Source organism: Misgurnus anguillicaudatus, chromosome 14 (genome assembly GCF_027580225.2).
Source record: "Misgurnus anguillicaudatus chromosome 14, ASM2758022v2, whole genome shotgun sequence".
Classification (NCBI taxonomy): domain Eukaryota; kingdom Metazoa; phylum Chordata; class Actinopteri; order Cypriniformes; family Cobitidae; genus Misgurnus; species Misgurnus anguillicaudatus.
Genome location: NC_073350.2, coordinates 12,825,232 through 12,851,479, shown reverse-complemented (window position 1 = coordinate 12,851,479; position 26,248 = coordinate 12,825,232). Strand labels below are relative to the sequence as shown.

The window sequence follows — 26,248 nt, the reverse complement described above, 5'->3', positions numbered from 1 at the left end:
AGTGGTAGATACCCCTTAAAACCAAGAATTTCCGCGAGCTTACTTGAAACCAAGGGGTACCCAGAATACACTGCGCAACCGGAAAAAATGGCGTCCAGAGCGTCCAGAGAGTCCCATAAATGTAAGTATTTTCGGCTTAATAATTAATTTAAAAATTACTAACGTCTTGTTTTGTGCTCTACACAGTCCTGTTCATATATATTTGAATTATGTTCTTAATTTAAATGTTTTAAAATTTCGCTAGTTTGCTACGCTAACGTTACGTTGCTGATTTGCACAACATTCCCGTGTTTGCTGATTTGCACAACATTCCCGTATTTCTCTAACTAGCCATGAATGGACTGCATGCTTGTCTACAGTTTTAACTAAATTCCATTAACGTTAGCAGCGAATTTCGTTTGATATCAGTGCATAACACTACTTGCTTTGGAGACATCGGTACGTGCTTTACATATACCGTCCTGTATCACACAGGGACACCAGAAGAAACTCGGCGGCTGATTCACTTTCGCTTACACTTGCACTCGGCATCTTGGAAGTTTGTGATCAACATTTGTCGCGTCTGGTGATGTTGCAGCCAGCAAACGACGATGTATGATGACGTAACCAAGCGGTGTCTCATTTCATAGGGGTATGTTTTCACCCCTAGCGCTTAACACTTGGTTTTGAGGGACAAGGGCTAGGGGTAAGACGAAGTGGTAGGGGAAGGGGAAGGGGTTAGACAGAGAAATGGGATTGGCCCTAAGCATCATACACACAAATGCGTGAAATGTGCTTATAGGCGTGTTCTTGACAAATTTCCCAAATCAAAAAAGCAAACAGAACTTTATGTTTAGCTCTTTTTCTTCGGTGACATCCCTCTCTGTGATTTTCTCAGGACATGTGCTGAGTTGCAGAAGGTTCTTTTATGGATCTGGTTTGTGCATGCATTATGCAAATTACTAACCTAAGCATGTAGCTGCTCATTCAGACCACTCCAAATTCACAAACATTAGAACGAGTTCAATATCGAACTATTAGACAAAAAGTTTTCATGAGAAGTACAAATACAAAAAATGTAAAGCAATTTTTAGTAAATAAGATCTATTGTCTCTGTGATCACTGACCTATAGACCGTATAGGAGGGGGTCGCACACCGGACGTGCAGCTCAGCGTCATGCAGCACCGTTCTAAAAAAATAAAATCTAACACATTGTTTTCTATGAGTATACACACACCGGTGCCGACAGGTGGCGCCTGTTCGCGGCGCCCTGCTACAACTCAAGAAGTTGCTCAAATCCCTGTCGCGCCACAGAGCGCCATTCACATAGTTTAACATTAAATAACATCATATTTGTCCCAAATCATTAACTACTAAAATTGGCTGCTAACGTATATTTTGCATTTTGAAGTAGACGCTATCTGACTGCACTCACCCTATTTAATGTGCACTTCCGGTGTACGATACCGCCGAATTGTCCGAGACGCGACTCGACGTGGCGCGGCGCTGCGTGTCCGGTGTGCGACCCCCTTATGAGTGACGACGTCTAGATTTTTTTCTAGTTGTCGTTTCATTTTGAAAGACGAGTAGATCGCGAGCCATCAAAAAAACGGAATGTGCGACCGTGTTTGCTATCATTTTAACGATTAGCTGTGTCGTGTCATCCTCTCACCTGTTCTCAGTAAAGATATGCTCGAATCACTCTCTGGTATCTCTTGACATTTCATTTTTAAATATGAGATGATATGAGGGAGCTTGTGACGGCGCTGTACTTTTTGCACCTGACTGACTGTATTTTCGTCCTACCGAAGTGAATCCCAAAATCACTGTATCCTTTTAAACCAGTGTCTCAGTGATGTGAGGTGTGTTTGTCTTCACAGCATAGCACGGATCGGTGGGTTACCGCTGCACAGGTGCGCAGACTTTATCTGTTTGTTTTTTAATCCTGCATGGTAACATTACTGGTGTCATACGCCGGTCTGCTTAGCTCAACAATCAAACACGCACCCAGTCTTTACTATCACAGGCGCTTGTAATGCTAACCAGACATCCAAATGCCACCATGACCACAATAAATAAATAAACCCACATGATCATCGTTTTCTTGATCGTTCATCGATGCCACGTTCGAGTACTCAAGCAATCGAGTACTCGTGCCCATCCCTAGTACGAATCGGCTAAGCTGGTTCCATTCGTTCAAGTTAACTTAGCATTCATGGTCCTGGACAGTGAGTGACCTTACATAGACAGATAAAATTGGATTTTATCCAGTCATTGTTTAAAAACAAACTAACAGTTGCGTCGACAGCCACATGATTAGTGTGCCGACATATAGCGCCAACCCAACTTTGATCCTGCTCCCAATACTCGCGTTCATCTCTCTGCTAACCTATCAAAATAAAGGCATAAAAGTCACTAAAATATAACTTTTTAAAAAACAAACAAAAGGTTTCTAGCTAGCATTAGTGAAGCAGTCAGGGAAATCTTTCTGCCTCCACCTAAACTCACAAAAAAGTCACAATGTTTAATAACTCAAAATAAAATGTAAAAACAAAAGTGCAGATTTAGCTATATTATATCTTAAAAAAAGAGCACCCCCTCTTATTCAGCTAAATGGTTTGGGCCATTGTAGACTTGTGTGCTTCACCAAGCGCCTAAATTAATCCTAAGCTTATCGACTTATCGTCTGATCTGCAACAGTAAAACCCCATTCACACAGACCTCTGGTCCCAGAAAATACCCGTAAAATTGCCAGACAAGCGTCTGTGTGAACAAAAACTCGTTCCGTTAATCTTCTGGGATCGTTGCCGGAAAGAGGACCTAGTAAGATACGCGGGTAACCCTCTGTGTGAACAAGAATGCCGTAAAGGGCGTGTCGAAGTGAGGACGCGCGCGTCATCATCACAACACAAGTTACGGTTCAGCTCCTTACAACGAGAGATAACATGCATATAAACATTCACCACGAGAACTGTTGCAAACTAGATTGAAGCAGTTATCAGGAAATGATATATGAGACGCATAAACAATGACGCACGTGCTGTAGTGAGGACGCGTGTGTCATGGCAACATGAAGTTGGTTCAACTCTTTAAAATGAGGGATTTACAACATTCACTACGAGAAATGTCAGCAAACTGGACTGAAGCAGATATCAGGTAAGTTAGCTCGTTACTTACTGCGTTGAAACGGAGATCATTCAGCAGCATAAAAGAATATCGCGTCACGTGCTCATTTGAGCTATAATAAACTAAAATACCTGCATGTCATTCCAACGAGATATATTGTTCAGCTCCTCAAAATGCGGGTTTTAAATGCATATAAACAATCACGATGAGAAATGTCTGAAAACTGTATAAAAGCAGAGATCAGGGAGCTCAACAAATATCCATTCTGAAGCTGAGATCATTCACCAGCATAGAACTGTGCATTCACATGCTCCTTTGTAGTCTTATTATAAACAAAAATGCACGCGAGTTGTTTCTGGAGAGAGAAATAATATATAATATGCAAACTTCAGACGCTGCGTAGAAGAGAGGGCGGGACTTTCAACATGTCACGTGTCTTTCCGGGACCATCAGATGCCGTGTAATCTTGGCAGTGTGAACAAACAAAAACTCTTAACTATTCCGGAAAAATCCAGGATGCATTTTACCTGTATTTTACGGAATTTCTGTGTGAAAAGGGCTTTATTAATTCAAGTGCAGCTCAATCAGAACTGCTCAACCAAGTCCAATTTAAAACATATATCACAGCTGAAAACAGACTTGCATACATCTATACAATCCATACATCTAAACCATGCACTCAAATCTATACAGAGAGACAGTTACAAACAAGCAGATGGGTTTTATATAAATAACTGACTCTGGATCAACTAGACCTAGTCCTGGAGGCGAACACCTACAAATTTCAAAAACGCAATTTCAACAAGCCACCATAAGCTCCTGAGAAACCCAAGAATCTTAAACGACCCAAAACGTTTTACCCTGCATTTACAAAAGGCAAGGAGGAAGGTATTCTCATAAATGAGGCAATTACGAGTCTGGTTCCCAGAAACCTCAACCGTTAACATTAGGCCCCATACAAACTCTCATGAGAAAATATCAACTCATGTCTATAGGAAGCAGGCTGGACACATAAACATGCTTTTCCTAAACTGTCAAACGCTGCCACACGTAAATGTGCAAGTACATATCTGGCAACCATTAACTCAGAGTTTGGTTCAAAGCAAAAGGGAAACATTTCTAAAAGCAATTAGGCATGTTAGAGGACTCCTAATGAAATTATCAAACACGTGTTATCTCGAGGGCTTCCTCACAGACCCCACCATCTACAGACAGTCTGTCGCCAAATTATGAATAACCTTCTTCTATCAGTTAAGAAAACTATCACGAATGTGTCTATTTATAACGGCACTGTTGACTCAACTTCTGGAGGACGTCTTCAATGTCTCCACCATGAGGGTGGAGATGAGATGACCTGCAGATGACACGCACGCATGGGACAACATGCACGCAAGATGCAAACTCAAACCCAGAAAGAGACAAACGATCAATCCCTCAAACAAAGACTTTAATGGTGATTAAGAGTAAATTAAGTATTAAATGAGAAGTCAAGCTGAGTTTGCCAGCTAAAATTTTGGTGTAACATTACAGGGTAGCCCATTTTTATTGCATGACAGGAACAGTTTTGGTCTTTAGTAATGGGGAAGTAGTTACTTCAAAGAGGAAATCAATGTGTTGCATACTGAGTCTGTAGCAGTACAATACATATTTGCAAAACTACCTACGCAACTCATTTCCAAAAGTAAAAACTTGCAATGTTAAGAGGCATGTGGATTTGCAACACATCTAGAAAGTTATGTCTATGTTTACACAACATTGATGTATTGAAAAAGGTAAACGTTTTTTTTTAATGCAATTACATCTACACGACTAAATGACTAAATTAACACGTGCATGATGTTACAGTTATCAAAGCTTTGTATTTACGTACTTTACATGGCGTCATTTTCAAAAAGGAACCATTTGAAACCAGTCTTCAAAAGTTTGCGTTTTCAGGACCCTAAAGCACGATGCCATGTAAACGAATGGCAAACGCATAAAAACGTTCCAGTTTTTGGTTGAAATCGTTGTCGTGTGAACTGCCTGCTTTCTCTCATTTAAAGGATTACTCCACTTTTATACAAAAATCCTGACAATTTACTCACCCCCACGTCATCCAAGATGTTTATGTCTTTCTTTCTTTCGTCGAAAAGAGATTACCTTTTTTTCAGGATTTTTCTCCATATAGTGGACTTTAGTGGACCTCAACGGTTTCAATGCAGGTTCAATGCAGGTTCAACTTCAAAGGCCTCTAAACGATCCCAACTGATGCATGAGGGTCTTATCTAGCGAAACAATCATCATTTTTCCAAAAAATGAAAAAATATGTACTTTAAAACCACAACTGTTTGCCTTGCACTAGCTGTGTGACGCGCCAGTGCGACCTTACATATTATATAAGCACGTCAAAAGGTCACGCATATGTGAAACGCACACTTGAGGACCATTTTAAACAATAAATGGACACAAAGACATTAATTAGTATTATTCCACCTACAACAACACACTGGAGCGGTATTTGCATACGTCATGCGTAGCCTTTATGACGTGATTACATAATACGTAAGGTCACACTGGCGCATCACAAGGCTAGTGCAAGATGAGAAGTTGTGGCCAAAAAGTACATATTTTTAGGCAAAAATTATTATTGTTTGGCTAGATAAGACACTTAAGGGCTCGTATAGTTGTGCGTAGGTCCTACGTCGTAGCTGCGACGGTGTAGGTTCCGCATAAGTTTTCATTTACACTTTTGCGTCTTCGTCCGCGTTGACGTGCAAACACACAGTAGCAGCGCGACAGTCAAAGAGGAAGCAGCTTGGCAAGTTAACCCACAAACAAAGAAGAAACAGCAGCTTGTTGTGTATGTTTTGAGATGACCAGCAATGACGGAAGTAAATAAACAGTGACTTTTGTTGCAGTTTGAGTTAAATCACTCCTCAACTTGGCTCATCTTTGTTTTCACCGTCGCAAACGGAAATACCTATGACGCAGTTTTTTTTTACCTGACGGGAGAAGTTCTGGTAGACAAATCACAGCGCTTGCGGTCCGCGTAGAACTGACGCGCTGTTAAAATTTTTGCGAGGTGCATGTCAGGCTACGCAGAGCTACGCACAGGCTACGGTAACTAACGCACGACTATAAATCGGGCTTTATGCCTCAGTTGGAATCGCTTAGAGCCCTTTGAAGCTGCACTGAAACTGTAAACAACTATATGGAGAAAAATCCTGGAATGTTTTCCTCAAAAAACGTCATTTATTTTCAACTGAATAAAGAAAGACATAAACATCTTGGATGACATGGGGGTGAGTAAACTATCCAATTTTATTTATAATACTGGAATAATCCTTTAAGTGGGCATCTGTGACGTTTCTGGGTCAGTAAATGAACAATCTGATTGGTTGATGTCTTTCATTTCTCAACAGCCCAGCCTAATCATATCCTTCCTACCCTGATCCATCGACAATTTCAAAAAAGCTGCCCATGATAGAACGGATTTATCTCCCTAACTCAGATTTTTTTTATAGCGGTGACACTCTGTTCCTCCACGAGGTCTGCATATCTTTTATTTGCCAATAATCTATACCATTTCTTTAAGCATCTAAGTAGAATTGCAACACAACATATGCAACTACAGTAGATTTGCATTTACAAAAGCTATACGTGCTTGCTAGGCAGCAAGAATAAAGTGTTACAGTTTAAGTACGTTTGGCATAATCAGGCGTTTAGCTGCATAATTGAAATGGAGTATCAAAGTGGCCATTGCTGTTGTTGTCATGACCATCTGTGTAGTGTAAAAGTGGCAAATGCTATTGATGGTTAAATAGATTATTAACATTTTTCTTTCAATATTTTTCAATTCAAGCAGCATGAAAACTGAGTCTAGGTCCGCATGGTATGACATCTTAACAAAATTGGCATTTATAACCATTACCGAGAAAATCAAAACAGGTAATGCCTACTAGCGACTGTATGTAAAAGTTGCTGACAGTGTAAACATGGCATTAGGGTGCACTCGGTTACTGTACTGCTTGTCTCTAGGTGTTCCTACTAACCCTAAACAATCCTAAAATGTATAAAATGTTTCAGCAAGCACCCCCAAACATGGACTGTTTGAGGAATATCATTACGGTGCTTTCTTGCAAACACTGTAACTAGATCCACACAGCTGTAGATAAATTATGGCTCAAAATGACAGCCCGCCTTTGTGAGGCTCAACGGAACACGTGGGTCCACTCCATTCATTGATGTAATGCCCCCCTCCCATCTGCAGGTGTGACCAGCAGCCACAGTAAAGTACACTCACAATACAATCCATGCATCAAAAATCAACAGCATGCGCCTGCAGCCACACTTCCTAATATCTGAAAATACAAAAGATGCACTTCAATCTTTTCATGCATTACAGCAGGTCCATGTGGTGATTAAAACCACACAAAAGGACGCCCATTCATGGCTTACAGCATGGAATCAGGGCTGCATGACATTATACAGCAAGGCACTTGGGTTCTTTCTGTAAATTGCTGTAGTTTTCCCAAGCACATTAATCTAGTGAGGTTGCTAGACGAGACTGAAAAGACTCAGACCACCGCCTCCAGTCGCGCTGCATCCCGACGTTCAATGCGCCCTGCTGACACGCGCTTCTATTTTACGAGCCCGCCGCGAGTAAATAAAGGCATTAATGTGATTGGCAATCCTAATGGCTATTGCAGATGAAGGCAATGAGAGGCAGCGTCCATCTACCTCCATCAAATACTGATCCACGCCGATATTAATCTATTATCTGCGCGGTATTAACAAAGGACACCGAAAAAGCAGCGCGCGCGCGTCTTTGTCATCATCACCTTGCCGACATTCCTGCATCGTTTGATGTCCTTCAGCAGTTATGCAAAACTCACAAAGCAAATAAATGCACATTAATCCACACTCATCTGAGTGTGCCAGACCAGAAGACAAACCAAGGCAAACGGAAACTTGTGTTAAATCGTCCACTTGTAATGCATATGTAAAATGTAATGCAAATGCATAAGGATTAGACATCGGAGGTCCATGTTAAGTTCTTGTGCAGGAGTGTATTAAAAACATCTTTATTACCCTTATACCTTTATTTCATGCAACATGCATGCGTCCACCCTGATCACCCTGCTTTACCTTGCGCAGCACACACCCAGATCTCACGGTACCGCCTGTCCTCCAAACTCTTTGTCGTGCATTTATAAAAATGCACGCTAGTTAAACAACTGTACAGTTAACAATACAGAAAGCGTGCAGCAATACAAACGATGAGAAAAGATGGGCGCGTGTTGGTAAAGTCGGCACTGATACTGTCAGTCTGGCTTACCTTAAAGAGACCTTGACACAGCAGTCGTTTTGTGTCGCCATGCTTCGTGCTGCTGCTGTCGTCTAGATGTAAATCGATGCTGCAAAGTTTTGGTAAAGTTTACGCACGAACTGCAAAGATCGTCGCGCGGTAACGCAAGCACAGCCGCTCCGGTCCGTCAATCAGCGCTACGCAGCCACACATCGCCGCTCACCTCCATAACGCAACTGAAACCATGACACCGATCCGGTCGTGAGGTAAAACACGACAAACCGTCATATATTTGCTTCATTCGCCCGGCTGCGAGTCTGTATCCTGTCATGTGTGTGCGTCGCGCTCAACCACACACAGCGCTCTGTGCTTTCCGCACGCTCAAGTGCTGCGTTTACTGAGGAAGGTGGGCGTGCCTTCGCGTAGATGATTGACACGCCTTCCGACCGCACATATTTGGAGCTCCCGCCCATAGAAGCAAATCGACCAATTAGAATCGAGCGGCGGTTAAGCCTTTAAAACATGAACGGTCGTAGTAGATTTAAATGCAGCTTCGGTCGACACAATTGAAGCGTTTGGGAATCCGATTCATTTTACTGAATCGGTTTGTTTGAACGATTCGTTTCACTGAACTCGATGAACGATTCACACCCTCAAAATTATCATTCTTGTGAGAAGTCTTTTAACGTAAATGAACATTTTGTTTAGTGCTCATGTTATCACTGTTTAGATTAATTAGTTAAACTCAGAACGGTTTATTATGTAAATGTATCTGTTTCAGTTTGATGCACGAACAGAAAGACTACTTGTTATTATTTTTACAATATATATTTTTGCAACTGTATAATTATATGCATAGAAATACATTAGATAGACACTAAACAGATAAAAAATTATACCATGCGCGGTTTTTACAATAGTTGATTTAAGAACGATTTGCGAATCGGTTCGAATGAATCATTTAAGAAAGCCGTCTCACAAGAACAACTCGACCGCGTCGGGCTTCACATCTGAAACGCATTTAACCGCTACTAATGTTCCTCTGTTTGAAAAGGATCAAAGGGCAGGATTTACAACATGCCTTTCGTCAGGGCCATGCAGAAGCAGAAACAAAACATAATGCAATGTATTAGATAGACTTCCTATTTCTACCATGAGTTAAAATGTAAAAGATTAGGAAACAAAGAAAATTTTCACAGCTTTAATTCTGCATTCAAGGTGGAACCATGACTTATAAAGGAAAAGCATGATTTTAACATTTATTTTTTATATGATTTGCAATATTAAAAAGCTAACCAGAAGAATGTAAGTAATTGGTAGATTGTTGCATGAGCAGGTCAAGGGTTTGCTCCAATGAACACATTGATAAAAACAAAGTTGTGCAGACTGAATGCACTCTGTGGTCATTTGGATAAAAGTGTCTGCCGAATGCGTAACAGTGTGCCTTCTTTCTTACAAAATAAACCACATGCAATAGTTTGGGCTTGTAACTTTAATACTTTTAAACTGAAAAGAGTTTCGACAAGTAAAGGAGCAGTACATTTAGCAGTGTAGGATGGGTTAACTGCACTTTGTTCCAAACGCCACTAAATAATTTCACAAAAGCACCAGATTCCCATGAGGATTAGTTTGCCTGAAGGATCAGTTACAGTAAAAATAGCACCCAGAATATATAAATAAATAAATATAATGTTGTATCATGCAATCACCCATAATGCAAAGCGGATAAGAACATTATTATTCACAAAAAATGCCTTATTTTAAGATATAATGGATCATGAATGTCCTTACAAACAGCTATGGATTATTTTATTATGTAAGTATAAATCAGGCCATGCACATAAACCCACCAAGCTTCGAGCATGAAAACATGGATGAATCACATGTTATTTTAGAAATTTGGGACATGAGTGAATTTGTGCAAATCCAAAAGTCCTTTAAATGTAATCCTAAATACACACAAAAAAAATCCGGGTTATTTTCAACTCAGCATTGTGTCAAAAAAGGACAAACCCAACCCGTTGGGTTGTAATTTAACCTATGGGTCGTTTCAAGCCAAAATGCTGGGTTGTTTTAGAGTCTCGTGGGTCAAAAATATAAAAATTTCTTGGTTAAAGGAATAGTTCACTCAAAAATAAAAATTCTGTCATCATTTTGTCATCTTCAATTCAATTCAATTTATATAGCGCTTTTCACAATTGGTGATTGTTTCAAAGCAGCTTTACATTAATAGAAGCAGTGGAAAGCACAGAAAATCGACAGATAGCACAACATAATACACGATATCACAAGCAGTTAAATTTGCTGCAGCTATGAATCAACATTATAAGCGTGCGTATTACATCTTCATGTTGTTGTAAACCTGTATGAGTTAATTTTTTTCTGATGAACACAAAAGAAGATATTTTGATAAATGATGCACACAGCTGATTGTAATTGACTTCCATAGTAGAAAAAACAAATATGATGTAATTCAATGGGTACCATCAACTGTGTGCATACCATCATTTAACAAAATATCTTCTTCATCATTTATCACAATACTTCCATAATATTTATTTTCCTACTATGGAAGTCAATGGTTACAATCAGTTGTGTGCTTACCATCATTTATCAAAATATCTTCTTTTGTGTTTATCAAAATAAAAAATCATACATGTGGAACAACATGAGGATGAGAAAAAGATGACAGAATTTAAAATTTTGGGTGAACTATCGCTTTAATTGAACCCAACGCCTGTGCTTGTCCTTTTTTGACCCAACGCAGGGTTGAAAATAACCGAGCAATTTTTAAGAGCGTCGTCTTTTATTAGCTGCAATTTTACATTTTGCTATAATAAATTGGTTTTCTGCATGTATATTAAAACATTAAAAAGTGCTAAAATCACTGTGGCACACCAAATTTCCCAAATTACATAATAGATCAAAAGCAAAATGCTGTAGAAATTCAAAGCAATGCTGCCAACAACGATGCACAGTCAACAGACCTACAGCGACGTGACGCAGAACGTGATATCATTTTTCATATTTCTTTGATGTTTCCATAATCCCCTTTGCACGGTTTGCTATATTTAGCTCTGAGGTCATAAGCTGATTCAATTTCACTAGCCTATCTAAAATTGAATAGAAGTATGCTTACTCACATTTGTCTATAGGTTAACACACAATTATTACTCATCAGTATAGTCTTCAAGTATAAGTTATTGTTGCAATAAAGGGTTTAATTATGCGTTCCAGTGTGTGTTTACATTAGCGGTGGTCCGATAAACCCCAGCACACTTCACTGTAATGGTCATCCCACACCACAGACAAAAGCTTTCATACAAAAGCCAGGAGCAGTGAGTATGTGTGAGGGGGTAGAGAGATTAGCTACAGTCCATGTCTGTTTCTATTCGGTGATCTGCACATTTGGATAGAGAGAGAGGGAACGGGCAGCCAACTGATTTGACTTCATCTAGGTCAGTCTACTGTGTGTATGCGTGTGCGCCCTTGGGCTACACACACACTGACATACAGCTTCATCCATCCCCAAATTACATTCACCCCCACATACACATACACCCCCCCACAAACATCACCATCTGTGTGGGAAAGGGCCTGCCAAAGCACTCAGGTTAAAACTCAATGCTTCTTTCACTTGCTTGATTTGAAATATTTGTGCATAGGTTTTTTATAAAGTTAAACAATTTGTCTTATTGGTTGGGTTATCAAAATCACTTTTTTTTTGTCATTTTAACATGTACGATTTATTTACGATGAAGTTGCACTGCTAATCACTTACTTGTTTTGTGAAACAAATGGTGTCTGGTTTTCATAAAGGCTGTAAATGGTTAGCCCACCCCATCCAGCGTTGACAAAAGCAAAGATGGTGCGATTTAATGGAGGAAGTCAATGGCCGGGGCGGTCTGGTGGTCAAAAGACCCCCTCTTCGGGGGGCCTCCATTCTGTGTCGCGTGCTCCGACAGCCCACCTTCCTCCACCCGGTCTGGCGAATTTCACGCTGGGCCTGGTTTGAGCATCGCCTGTGGGACCGACACAGTTATTGATAATATGACAGACGGGGAGACCTGATGTGTAGAGGTTGACATCGAGGTCACGGTGATGCAGAAAGGGATTTCTTTGTCTCGAATTGATAAAAAGAGCATCACATGAGTGCACGAACAAGAAAGAGCATTCAGCTATGAGATGAGCAATAGAAATAAAGCAGAACTGTATACGGTATGTATTGTGTATATTTAAGTACTGATGCATATTAGGACCCCAAGTGAGTACTGTCTCACACAGCTTTGTGCCTTTCTTCCAACATATAACAGCTTATTTTTAAGTATATCTTGTGCTTTGTTTCCATGGTTACAAATTAAAAAAGAAGGGTACAGGCCATGTCCTGACAACAATAAAGGGTTTTGTGTGGTTCAGTGTTCAGTAGTGTGAATAGTGAAGCCCCTCCACGCTCCACCTGAGGCACAAGACATCATGGGATCGAGCATCTGCCTTCAGCTACGTGTGAGATGCTTTAAATAAATCTCCTCGTACACACCTGACTCTCACAAATAAAGATTTTAAAATAGACATTAGGAGCTCCATTAAGGACACTTTGAAAAGGTTTTAAGGACCCTAAAGCAGGGTCAAATCATTACATAAAGCTTACCAGCTGTGACTTAAGATGTATAAATTTTCTTTTATACAAATAATTTTTATGATGTTGTCTAATTAAAATAATAATATAATCATGTTTTTACACTACATATAAAAGCTTGAATGGGTGATTCTCACGAAAACTTGGTTTTAAAATCATGTCAAGCATGAATATGTAAAAATTGCTTAAATTTACTTTTTTCCCACCAGACATTGAAAAACAAAGTCTGGAGTAAATGGGAACATTCATTTAAAAACTTTTACTTATCATTAAACACTTTTTGTAACATAATTTAAAAATTAGTCCTAAAAAATCTCATTACCGCAACAGTCAGAAAACATCAAGACTGACATATTTTCAAAATGACATGAAAGAACATAATTTGGAGATTCTGCACATGCATTTAAAATCAAAGAATTATGCTTCTATTAATTAAATTAACATTTAATAAGCATCTGTTGCGGTAATGATAATCAAAATGTCGTGTAAGCATTCTGACAAGACAATATTTCAAATTAACTGTAAAAAAATGATCTTACCTGGTAGCCATCTTGAAGTAACTGGTCCATGTGCTTGGTCACTCAAAATCAAACTTTATAAAAATTCTGTATGTGTGCTTAAACTGTTCTCAAAAAGTGTTGCGGAGGATGAGAACATCAGGCATGGACACATCATTTTCCTAATTTTTCTTCATTATTATTATACATGAATATTCAGTAAATATTTTATCTGTCATCTAAAGTAGTCTAGCAAAACATCCATTTATTTTTTTTCTTAATATTTTTGTGTTCATTTGAATCAATTACAACATAATGCATGTTCAAACACAGCCGGACACATTGCGGTAATGAGAATTTCAGCAGAAAAGGAGATAAAATTTACAATTATAAATTCTTATGTTGAAATCACACATTGTGCAAGGTAGAACACAGTATTGTGTTAATTCTGATGCTTTTAATGTTACTATATTACACATTTTAAAGCTAAAATCATTAGTGCCGTGGTGTTTCAATGGTTTCGTGAGAATCACCCGAATATTTAATGTTGAATGATGAAACATGAATCATTATGTTGTAAACCTGTCTGGTGTGCTACTAGATAAAGAAAAGGTCAAAAAAATGTGACATACTGTACAAATTAGTATATTCGGGTCATTCTACAGAAAAGGTGGAATTCGGGTGATGGAAATTTGCTTAAATGAACTTCTTTCAACATACCCAAAACTTTTTTAATAGCATTAATTAACTTGTCAAATCTATGAATCCGCAAAACGGGGAGCTTAATCTATTTTTAACTTTTGAATACATTTTAATAAAGAATCCATGACTCATTTATTTGTCATTGGTGTTACCTGTGATTTAAACAACATTAATGTTGATACTAAATATTTTTCTCATTACAGCTTGTGTATTTAGTTAAAGGTTGAGTAGAGGAATGATAACAGCAAAAAAATAATTGAGTATTAATATTTGTTCAATTAAATTCTTCATCTTTACCCAGCATTGTATGAAATTATTTGATTATTTGATTCTCCGTTTGACTTTTTTCTTTAAAACCAACAAAAACAAAAATATTCAACCAAAAAGGCTTTGATGCAAAGACTGAAATATCAACAATGTCTTACACCCACTATCAACAACAAAATATTACTAAAAAGTACAAGAAAATACATGCATAACACCAAAACTTGGTTTAACACCAATGGCACAATGTGACACCAATGACAAAGTTAGAATATAATAATAGATAATGAATATGATAAAACTTATAAACTTTCATAAAATTATCCATCTTGTTTTGTTTTTATGCTTTTATGTTGGTCAGTTAAAGAAATAGTGCTACTCATTAGAGAAGTAACACTAATGACGGTAACACCAATGATGGTAACACCAATGACAATTTACAGAAAAAAGTAATATTTTAACAAAATGGCTGCCATTAGCCATGTGCTATTTCATCAGAGATGTAACAATCACATACTTATTCAGTATAATGTATTTTTATGTAAAGATCTTAACACTCCCAGCTATAAAAAGGAGTATCACTAATGACATCCAAAAAATCTTATCTCAAAATTCTTAGATATATCATGATATTTTAGACAAATAAGGCAAGACATCTCAAAAACCTTTTGCCTTCTTGCACTGCACTTCTTTCACTGACCTCTTGACCCATGAAAAACATCAAAGAGCTGATGCATTGTTTCAAAATAAAAGTGCTTTGGGTAGGGTAACACCAATGACATAAATTTGGGGGACAAATATTTATTTGATATTATTCATATTAATAGTGTATTTTTTACCATTTCAGTGTTGTAGTACATTCATACAGGGTTAAAGGTAAATGTAAATTAGATTTGTTTTATAAAAAACATGGTTTTAAATAATACACAGTTCAACTTCCATGTATGATCAAAGGGACAGGGCAATTTTCAGGACTAGACATTTAAAAAAAAGTTTAAAAAAAGAAAAAAGAAAAAGAAAATTAAATAAATAAACTCCCTTATCATTTTAAGGACAGTCTATATTTATTAAATATACATCATTATGGGATTATTGTGTTAAATTAAATGATTAAGGGGTCTGCAAAAGCAAGGGACAAGCATTTCCACCCTTTTTGTAGAATGACCCATTCATATCATTTGGTTAAAAGCAAATCTTTAAAGAAAGGAGTATATGGGAAAACGTGTGCTTCCAAAAAGTCCCAGAGAAAACTCACATTACCATCTAGCATGCATCTAGATGCATGTTGTTAATCTATCATGCAGTCACTTCTCATTACTGTAGTAATGGTGTCGTGCTTTCACTGTAATTCATCAACGCTTTCACTGTCTAGTCTGACACCTCGCAATAAAATCAAATAAAATAAGTGAGGTTTCTGTGTGCTATCAGAAGCAGCAGATGGCTGCTATTCATGACAGATCCAGAGGGATTGTTGAATTGGGCAGATGAGAGCTACATTGATTTCCTCATTCAGTCCCAGGAGTCCACTGTATTGTGCTGTTGTCCCGGCACGTTTGATTCATAGATTTAATCAGGAATTATGGCACAATTATGCAGAAGAAGGACGGACGATTGTCATGGTGACATTATTCCCTCTTAAATGTCAATGTTATTTGTTCTTCCTGTCATTGTTGTTTTTTAAATGGTATGCCAACTATTGTTCAAAGTGACAGGGTGAATATTTAATATAATTTCACTGAAAGCGGGTGTAATATGATTTTACCAGACATAATAAATGGTCAAAAATGGTCTCAAGCTGTCAATGGGCCAGCACTCTTTAAAGAGGTCATAATATGAACCATTTAGGTACAGATATATGCATACTAATATGAACTCTTTAGCTGCAAAGGTGTACTTTTTGAAAGGGTGACAGTACACACACAGGGTATAATATTGTACCCCACAACATTATAAAGTGTTGTATACCCATAAAGGTACAAAAATAAACATTTGAGGTTACTTCCGCAGGTAGTTTTAAACATGACACTGTATATACTTTTAACAATTTAGCATTGTTACAAAGCATCTTTACATAAAATAAAAAACACAGAAATACAATTTAGAATTGTCTACATCAGAGGTTCTCAAACTTTTTCAGCCTGCGGCCCCCTTTGTGTACGGTACGTTTCCTTTGCGGCCCCCTCCAAAGAAAATTTATGACAAAAAACAGTTCTAAAACTTCACATTTTAATTAAACAAAACATTAAATTATACAAAGTAGTGCTGCCTTATTTTTTTAGGTTTAATTTCACAGAATTCAAAATAATTAATGTATTTTATAAAATGTTATAAAACTGGGGGCCCCCTGGCACCATCTCGCGGACCCCCTGGGGGCCCCGGACCCCAGTTTGAGAACAACTGGTCTACATACTATTGCATTTTTTTTCATTATAAAATAATAAGTATAAGCAGTGCTAAGGTTGTGATCTACTAAAACTGTGATTAAAAACAGGAGTGTGGCATACAAAGAATTTGCAATAGTACCACATACTATACTTTAGCATACTGACACAGTAAAGTATAGTGAAACAATAGCTTTCTGTGTGAACCTTGAACACGAGATGGCTGTTGTATAAGGAGATGCTTAGTAAAGGCTAAGGGGTTTCAGGACAAGGTTTAGTTTAATCCAGGACTAGGCATTGCTTACATATTTGGGCGGTGTTCCAAACAGGGTTTATCCTAGTCCCAGATTAAAATGCGTGTTTGAGTTGCCTTTATTTAAAAACATTTTTAACAAATTTGAACTTATATCAGTGCCATTGTTTTTTTCTCAAGATGCACATCAATATTGTTTTTGTAAGGTATGTTTGTAAAAACTATTTAAATGTATAACTAAAACCTAGTCCTGGATTAATCTAAACCCTGTCAGTGAAACTGTCCCTATATGACATTTAAATTGGTTTCCACAAACACCTTACAAAAAACAATACTGCTGTGCATCTCGAGACAAAAAAAACAATGTTAAGATATATGCAAGATGTTTTTAAATTAAGGCAGCACTAAAAGGCTTAAACATGCCTTTTAGTCTGGGACTGTAAGCGCTGTCTGGGAAACTGCCCCTGGAGTTTATTTAGTGCTTACAAGTTTCTGTTTTTATAATGTCACAGCTCCTCCTACTGGATAAGGCTTGCAATTTTGCGTTATTTCTGGGTTATTTAATCAAACCCTCCACATTATTTATCTGATTTAATATTTTATGAAACTATTAAAGCTTATGATTTTATGAGATCTAACAGTTTTAAAAGTTGTTCATTGGAAGATACAGGACGACACACATTTTAAATGAAAAGTTGAAATGTGTTGTCAATTTCTTTGCAATTTATTATTTATGCAGGCCGAAATACTGATTTCACATATTTGTGTATATGCATTTTGTTTAATAATAATCTTTGCAGTTATTTCAGTTGTTGTACTGTTTAAAATTTGCTAAAAAGCCATTATTTGTATTTTTGCATAACTACACTGTAAAAGAAAATGGGTAACACTTTACAAGGTTCATTAGTTAATGTATTAGGTAACATGAACAAAACATGAGCAATACATTTGTTACAGTATTTATTAATCTTTGTTAATGTTTGTTTATGTAAGTTCACAGTGCATTAACTAACGTTAACAAGATTTTTTATAAAGTATTAGTAATTGTTGAAATTAACATGAACAAAGATGAATAAATGCTGTATAAGTGCAGTTCATTACTAGTTCATGTTAACTAATGTAGTTAACTAATGTTAACTAATGAACCTTATTGTAATGTGTTAAAAAAGCAGCATTTTTGTCTAATCAACATATATTTTGTTACTTTGGGGTGGTTTCTTGGACTGGGATGACCTTAAACCAGGACTAGGCCTCAGTCTTATTAGGAAATATAACTAGTTTTAACCAACATGCCTTAATAAAAACATTACTTGAGCATTTTGATGCAAAACAAAGGGCCCTGGTGTATTTTAAGATATGTCAGTGCAAGTTGTTTTCAGTTAGACAGCTCTCACATTTATTTTAGTTTAGGACTAATCTAATCCCTGTCCAGGAAACTGCCCCTAAAACTTTAACAATTAAGTTAAACAATTTCAACTTGTTTTTATAAGTGATGTCAACTTATCACAAGTCAAAATTTATAAAATAGCTGGTCGAATTGACTTGCAAATTTGTTTAAACTTCATGCTCCATTTCTATACAGTGTACATAAAAATATCTGTAAAATATTGATTTAATATGTTTAGATAATATATTTTATAAGGAAATTTTGTAACACTTTGCAATAAGGTTGTATTGTTAACATTTATTTACACTGAAAAAAAAATGATTTACTGAATTTAATAAAAAATTTTAAGGTAAGTGGTTGCAATCAATTTATTTAAGCTACATTTAAACAAAAGTTTTATATTTTATTTTACTTTAATCTTTTTTTGTATAAATGTAGCTTAAATAAATTGATTGCAACCACTTACCTAAAAAAAGTTTAATTTTTTAAGTGTAGTGCTTTATCTAAAATGAGGGTAAAGTTCATGTTAATTTTAGCATTTACTAATACACTTATAAAATCAAAAGTTGTAATTGTAACATTAGTTTTTGCATCATGAACTAAGATGAATAACTGTATTGACATTAACCAACATTAAAGAGCACCTATTTCAATGCTAAAAACAACATTATTTTGTATATTTGGTATAGCCTACTACAATGTGTTTGTGTGGTTTATGGTTAAAACACATTATTTTCCACATACCATACATTTTTGTAGCTCCAGATTTCCCTTTCTTCCTGAAACGCACTGATTTTGTACAAAACTTATTGATTTGAAAAGCTGTGATGGTCAGCTAATCTGTGTGATTGGTCTGAATTCCTCTGACATCAGCTGGAAATGTGACTCCATATCATGTTTGAAAGATTCGTTCACAATGCAATGCTAACAGGAGTTGACTTAAAGGCTGTGAGTTCGAAGCGGGAGGAATTATGATAATGTCGGTCTTGTCTACATCACCAATCCCAGGAAGTAAACTGTTGCCTACAATCTGTGTGTTTGTTGTAGTCCAAGAAAAGAGATTTACATTGAACTCGTGTCATCGTTTACCTTGGGGTTTGTACCTTTTGCATATCGTTAACATGTCTAACACACACTTACACAAGAAAGGATGTTTAAAATCATGAATCGGACAATAGGTGCTCTTTAACAAGAATGAATACACACTGTAAAAAATGCAGCACTAAGTTAAAACAACTTGATTTTGCAAGTCAATTCAACCTACGACTGTATTTTAAGTTTTTGCTTGTGAAAAGTTGACATAACTTATAAAAACAAGTTGAAATTGTTTAACTTAATTTTTTAAGTTAAAGTAACACATAAATGTTGATTTGACAAAAATGCTGTGTATTTTTACAGTGCATGCTGAAAACTTCATTCTTTTTTGTTTGTCAATTTTATTTAATGCATTTACCACTGTTTACTAATACAACCTTATTTTTAAAGTGTTAACAGAAATGTCTTGTTCAAATGACATCAGTGACCAATAAACACAACTATTGAAAGAATTTACACTGTACATGTGACATCATACTTTACTGTAGATGTCAATAACAAACTGCATGTCAGTGTAAATCTGTTACATAAACTGCATTTTTTCTTTTGCAAATGGTAGAAGAAATGTTTAGTCAAGACAATATTTGACTGAGTAAGTCATGGTAAAGATTAAAATCAAACTTTGATGCTTCTAATCTCGTCACTAGATTATAAGACCTTATCCTGGATTTTACAGACAAAGGATCACATATTTTGCAAGTGAAAAACATTTTATAGTTAAGCCAATGATCTAGCTCTCTTGTTTTGAGATATAGCTAAGAGGTAACGGAAGCCCTCCATTAATTAATAATCCCGTGATCTCACCATAGATGAGTGTGAATGTAAAGTCCACTTTCATCAGATACCAAACCTTCACACCAGTCTGATCTAATAGATCCATTCAGAAGATACATCTGACTACTGGCTTAGTCATTGCCAAGTGAATGAAGACTCAGGTTACAGTACTTCTGCCTTAGGTTATCTCACGTACCTCTCAGGGCTGGGAGCTCTCCACATCCCCTATAAAAATAAATTAGGAGGCACATTCTCTTTTAATGAATCAAACAGATACCATCTGATCTTGGCTGCTTTAACATTTGCTTGATCTGCAAAACAGGGCTTAAAGGTGAACACATTTCTCAAACTTTGTTGGCTTTCGGGTGGACCTTCATCTCTAGCAAACATGACTAAAATGTTATCTGCGCAGGAGGCTGCTAAGATCTATCACACAAACTATGTGAGGAACGCAAGAGCGGTCGGCGTGCTGTGGACAGTCTTTACCATCTGCTTTGCCATTATATGTGTGGTAGTGTTCATTCAGCCTTATTGGATCGGTGACAGCGTTGATACACCCCAGTCGGGATACTTTGGACTTTTTCACTACTGCATCGGGAATCCCATCACAGGAGAGCTGGTGTGTAAGGGAAGCGCTCTGGACTTTGGATCCATCCCTTCAGGTGCTTTCAAAACCGCAATGTTCTTCGTGGGGATTTCATTGCTGTTGATTGTGGGAACTATCGTTTGTTTCAGTTTATTCTTCTTCTGCAACTCGGGCAGCGTGTATAAGATATGTGCTTGGATGCAGCTCGCAGCAGGTGAGTAGAGTTTGACATATTGTATAACCCTACACTGCTAAAAGTTTTCTCTTACTGTCTTACAGTCGACAGAACCTTTATCCATTACAAAGAAAAAACAGTTGTAAAACAGAAAGGTTCCTCGGATGTTAACAAATATTTTTGTCAAATCAACATATATTTTTATGCTACTTTAACTTAAAAAACTAGTTGAAGCTGTTTAACTTATTTTTTTAAGTTATGTCAACTATTCACATGTCAAAACTTAAAAAAGTACATTAAATTAACTTGCAAAGCAAAGTTAATTGTACTTCTTGCTGCATTTTTTTTTTATTACAGTGCACCTTTATTTTTAAGGGTGTAACCAACAATCCAGTACATTTCATAATGAGCATGCATTAAAATAAAGGTCATTGTATTTTCAAGAAGTGTCTTTTATTTTGGACAATTGAGCAATACTGAAAAATATGAATGTCATTACTTGGATATAAATATCAAAGCAACTGGTATTTGCAAATAAATAATCCTAATCCTAAACTTGTTAAACTTCATCAAACTTAATTTTTTTTATCTTAATATCTTAATTTCAGTGGATGTACACTGTAAATACTGTAAATTTTGTATATAAAATCAAGATATATTTTCATGTTACTTTAACTTAACAAATTAAGTTAAACAATTTCAACTTTTTACGACAAGCTATGTCAACTATTATCAAGTAAAAAATGTAAATAGTACGATTTTAGTAAATAATTGACTGGCATAACCAAGTTGTTTCAACTTCATGCTACCTTTTTTTTACAATGTAGTCGGTCATCTTAACACCAGATTTTTTTTCGCACTTTTGAAAAGTTTATGAATACAAAATATGTTTTGTTTTATAATTTAAACCTAACAAACCTATTATTGTAAAATAAAATAAAAAATGCACTTCTGTAAAAAATTACAGAGCCCCTTAGGTGACATTGGAGTAAAAAAATCAAAAGTTTAGTTTCATGTGCTCACGTAAAACTTTTGCGTGTTCATGTGAAACTTTCATGTGCTCACGCGAAACCTTCATGTGCAGAATTTTTAAAAAATGTTTAGTTTCGCGTGCCCACGTGAAACTTTCCTTTATTGAATTTTTTTTCCCGTGTCCACGTGAAACTATAGCGTGTGCACGTGAAAGCGAAAGTTTCACGCGCGCACGCGAAACCAAACTTCATTTATTTTTTGCTCCATGTCCCCTAAGGGGCTCCGTAAAAAATAAATGCCACTTTGCTGATTTTTATCTCCTCATGCTATACAATTGAAACATTTTGAAATGTGCCTTACTGTGCCCAAAAAATGTTTGGGAACATATATTTTCGTATGTTTTTTAAACTTTATTTTGAAATGCTTACCAAGTCTTAAGATGCACACAAAATTAAAAAAAAAATGTGTTGGTTCAACTTAAAAAAGTAAGTTACATGGTTGCCTTAACATTTTCGGGTGGTTTCCCAAATAGGGATTATCTTAAACCAGGACTAGGGCTTAGTTTAATAAGGAAATAATTAGTTTTAACAAACATGCCTTACTAAAAACATTACTTGTGTGCATTTTGAGGCAAACAAAGGGCACTGATGTATTTTAAGATATGTTAGCGCAAGTTGTTTTCAGTTTGGACAGCTCTTACATTTATTTATTTGGTCTAGGACTAGTTTAATCCCTGTCTGGGAAACTGCCCCTATGGGTGTAATTTAAAAAGTAAACTAATATTTTAAAGATGTACATTTTTTTAAGTTGAACTGACATTTTTTTACAGTGTAGAGATAAAAACAGCTTTGAATCCAGCCTCACTTTCATATGGGGGTCACTCAGAACTTCAGCACCCTGGAGAGCACCCACATCTTATTCATCTGCACAATGTCTTTCACTTTAAGATTATGATGATATTTGATCATGTGAAATCCCGACTAAAGTCTCAGAATCCAATGATCAGATTAGGAACATCAAAGTTTGATTTTACATGATCTCAGTCAATATTAAAGATAGCTAAGTTATATTTTCCCGAAATGTTCTTTACATTTAAAAAACGTGTTCATGTGGAAAACAGAAAACATGATTTTTCATATGTATTGCAGTAAATGTTGTATATTTAGAATATAAGAGGAAGCAAAAGTCACCATCTTTATGCAAACTGAAATTTTGTTGTATCAAATGCAGTCAATTGGGACACAGCTAACCCTCCTATCACTATCTTACATTACAATGCACTTAAATAATTACACATACTCATTAAATGAGAGTGAGGGTGAAAGTGAGAGTGTGTGTGTAAAACTATACTACACACCAGCACCAGCTGCCCTGCACTGTCACAGTATATTGTCATATGAATAATAAATGATGAGATAAGTGGCTGAAGTTGCCAGGCAACGGCATTGCAAAGTTTTTTCTATGGTAGCACAATGATACTGTACATGGGAAACCGTGTCTAGCTGTTACACTTTTACTCCAGTGTAGGTTTCACAGAGTAGATTTATTTGTGAAATTCAATTTGGTTCATATATTTACTGCACAGAAGAAAACATCCTATTTAACACATTATCTCCTATACAGAGACACATTGACAAGCTGGGTCTTCAACAGGGGGCCGGGGTTCCTTGGCGATCCGCTAAATATTGTTTGAATTCAAAAATGTTTTTTTTACAACAAAACAAAAGGTTGCGTAATATCATTGTGCTCCTGCAGCCAAGGTAAAAAAAGGTTTAAGGCCTCTGGTTTATATCTCTTGTTATTAAGCGTTGAGTTAACAACTAAAAAGTAATGGGTTCACAATGCTGAAGCTTGAATGCACTTCGGATAAAAGCATCTGCCAAATGCATGAATGTAAATAGTATAATGATCAATTATTATATAAACTACATGCAACAAGTCTTTTTTCTGTCTTCAGCTACTTGCATGGTCATAGGTTGTATGATCTACCCAGACGGCTGGGACTCAGAAGAAGTGAAGCGCATGTGTGGCCAACGGACAGATAAATACACGCTGGGTAACTGTACGGTGCGCTGGGCGTACATCTTGGCCATTATCAGCATTATGGACGCCATCATATTATCATTTCTAGCCTTTGTGCTGGGCAACCGCCAAGACAAACTGCTACCAGAGGACTTTGATATGGAAGAGAAGAAAGGTGAGATGGGTGCTGTTATACACCAGTGAGATTGCATAGAGAAGAGAAATTTAAATATGCACACATGAGTTGTATTGGAGGAACACATTTTACAATTTTGTCTCAGGCCATCTTTTAACTTTAACTTTATTACTGTATGTGAAACACTAAAGCGGGTATCTCAAGGGTTAAATGTTTGACATTAAAAGCAAACATTCATGCATCTTCTCTAACAAGGTGCACAGAGACCTGAAATGGATTAAATAGTGATGTAAAGGGATCTGTAATGACAAAGAGCCCATTTCAAACGTGCAGCATCTGTAAAAATGAATTTTATTAGTCATGAGGGATTTGTTTGGTGTTTGTGTCTTTCACTAGTGTGCCTATTTGCTTGCAATAAACTGCATCGATTATGTAACTTCTGCTGTCATACACATATGCAATGTCAGAATTAACTAATATTTACCTTTTCTTGTCTTTAGAGGAAGCATGAAGCTTACTGCACTAGAGAGTAAAATGGACCCATATGGATTTAAAAGGACACAGATGCTAAAACATGAAGGAAAAGTGTGCCATCTTTCGAGATTATTCCAGTACACATAAAAAAAATTGTACTCAGTGTTGGGTTAAAAAGGGATAAAGCAAGTCATTGGGTTAAATTAACCCAGAAAATGTTTATTTGACCCAATAATTTATTAAAACAACAAAGCATAGGTTAAATTAAAATAACCCAATGTGTTAGGTTTTACCTTTTCGACCCAACGCTGAGGTTCAAAATTATTTGAAATATGTACACTTTATTGGTCTGTTTTTATATTATAGTTTGCAGGACTGTGGCCAAATTGGGATCATTTGGTAAATTGTGTGTTCAATAATCACTTTTGTATACAATGCATTACTGTAAATTGAAATCAATAAAGCAAAAAAAACATTCATTTCTTCATTACTTGCATGTCCTCACTGTAAAAAAAGATTTGTTGGTTCAACTTAAAAAAGTAAGCTACCTGGTTCATTAAAATTTCAATTCAACTAAAAATGTTAGTTAACTGAAAAAAATTGTTGTTTGAAAAGTTGAATGAACTCAAAATGACATGGCAACAAGGTAATTTATTTTATTAAGTTGAACCATTTTTTACAGTGCTATAATGTACTTATTACACGCCTCTCTGAAAAACTCAGTTCTGATTGGTCAGTCGCACCACCCAGCAATCTGAAGTCCCTCATTGTGTTTGGACATTTTTAGTAAAACAGTAATAGCTGTGGTTTATTCACAATAAATAACAGCAGTGGCCTGCATAACAGTGTACCATTATGTTTACATTTCAGCCACTACATCTCACAGCAGATAATTAATTAAGACGGAAAGTTAATTCAACTTAAAAATACCAATAAGCTAAAAAAGTTGTCAAAATTATCAAATGAAAAGTTTGGTTCCAAAACGCAATAAATCCATTTTGACTAATTTGGGTAAAAACGTGTTTTCTAAGTGACAAGATGAAAACCACTATTTTCTGTTACAAACTTTCACATAGCATCTTTAGGTTATAAAAACATAAAAAAATTCAAATCCATAACTTGATTTTCAAAGATTTATTATAAAAACTTATAATAAATGCAATAACTTATGCAATAAATCTATTAAATCAATAAAAATGTGCATTCAACTTTGTCATGTTATATTCATTTAGTTGACTAGTTGTATACACTGATTAAAAAAATAAACATTAATGGCATTAATCAAAACACTTACTTTATCATATTAAGAACACTTCATTGCTGCTGTCATCCTTGGGATGTCATCGCTGAACTTTTTTGACAGCAATCAGCTGTAAATGTTTTGGGCCTGCTCGATTTTCGTTGACTTTGAGTAAAATAATGGAACGTTTTTCATAAGATCCCCTGCAGTCAATGTGTTAGCATGACAGAAACTTGATGCTGTCGGGAGAACAAGCAACAG

General features: G+C 36.3%; 2 protein-coding genes across 5 annotated transcripts in view; one reads left to right on the top strand and one right to left on the bottom strand.

Moving 5' to 3' along the window:
* kif21b (kinesin family member 21B) overlaps window positions 1–12,332 on the bottom strand; it is a 115,454-nt gene extending 103,122 nt beyond the window's left edge. For 2 of the 4 annotated variants that reach the window (XM_073875904.1, XM_073875903.1), the window contains exon 1: window positions 8,424–8,813. In XM_073875904.1, the coding sequence (XP_073732005.1) occupies window positions 8,424–8,464 (41 nt within the window). In that variant the 5' untranslated portion in view covers window positions 8,465–8,813. Of the gene's footprint in view, window positions 1–8,423; window positions 8,815–12,174 lie in introns of those variants that run through there. The other 2 variants (XM_073875905.1, XM_073875902.1) reach the window with 2 other exon arrangements.
* A 7,310-nt stretch (window positions 12,333–19,642) lies between these two features.
* On the top strand, window positions 19,643–25,576 carry lhfpl5a (LHFPL tetraspan subfamily member 5a). The gene is made up of 3 exons (XM_055184468.2): window positions 19,643–21,182; window positions 24,073–24,312; window positions 24,774–25,576. The coding sequence occupies exons 1-3, from the start codon at window positions 20,771–20,773 to the stop codon at window positions 24,782–24,784; spliced, it is 663 nt and encodes a 220-aa protein (XP_055040443.1). The 5' UTR covers window positions 19,643–20,770; the 3' UTR covers window positions 24,785–25,576.
* The last annotated feature ends 672 nt before the right edge of the window (window positions 25,577–26,248 follow it).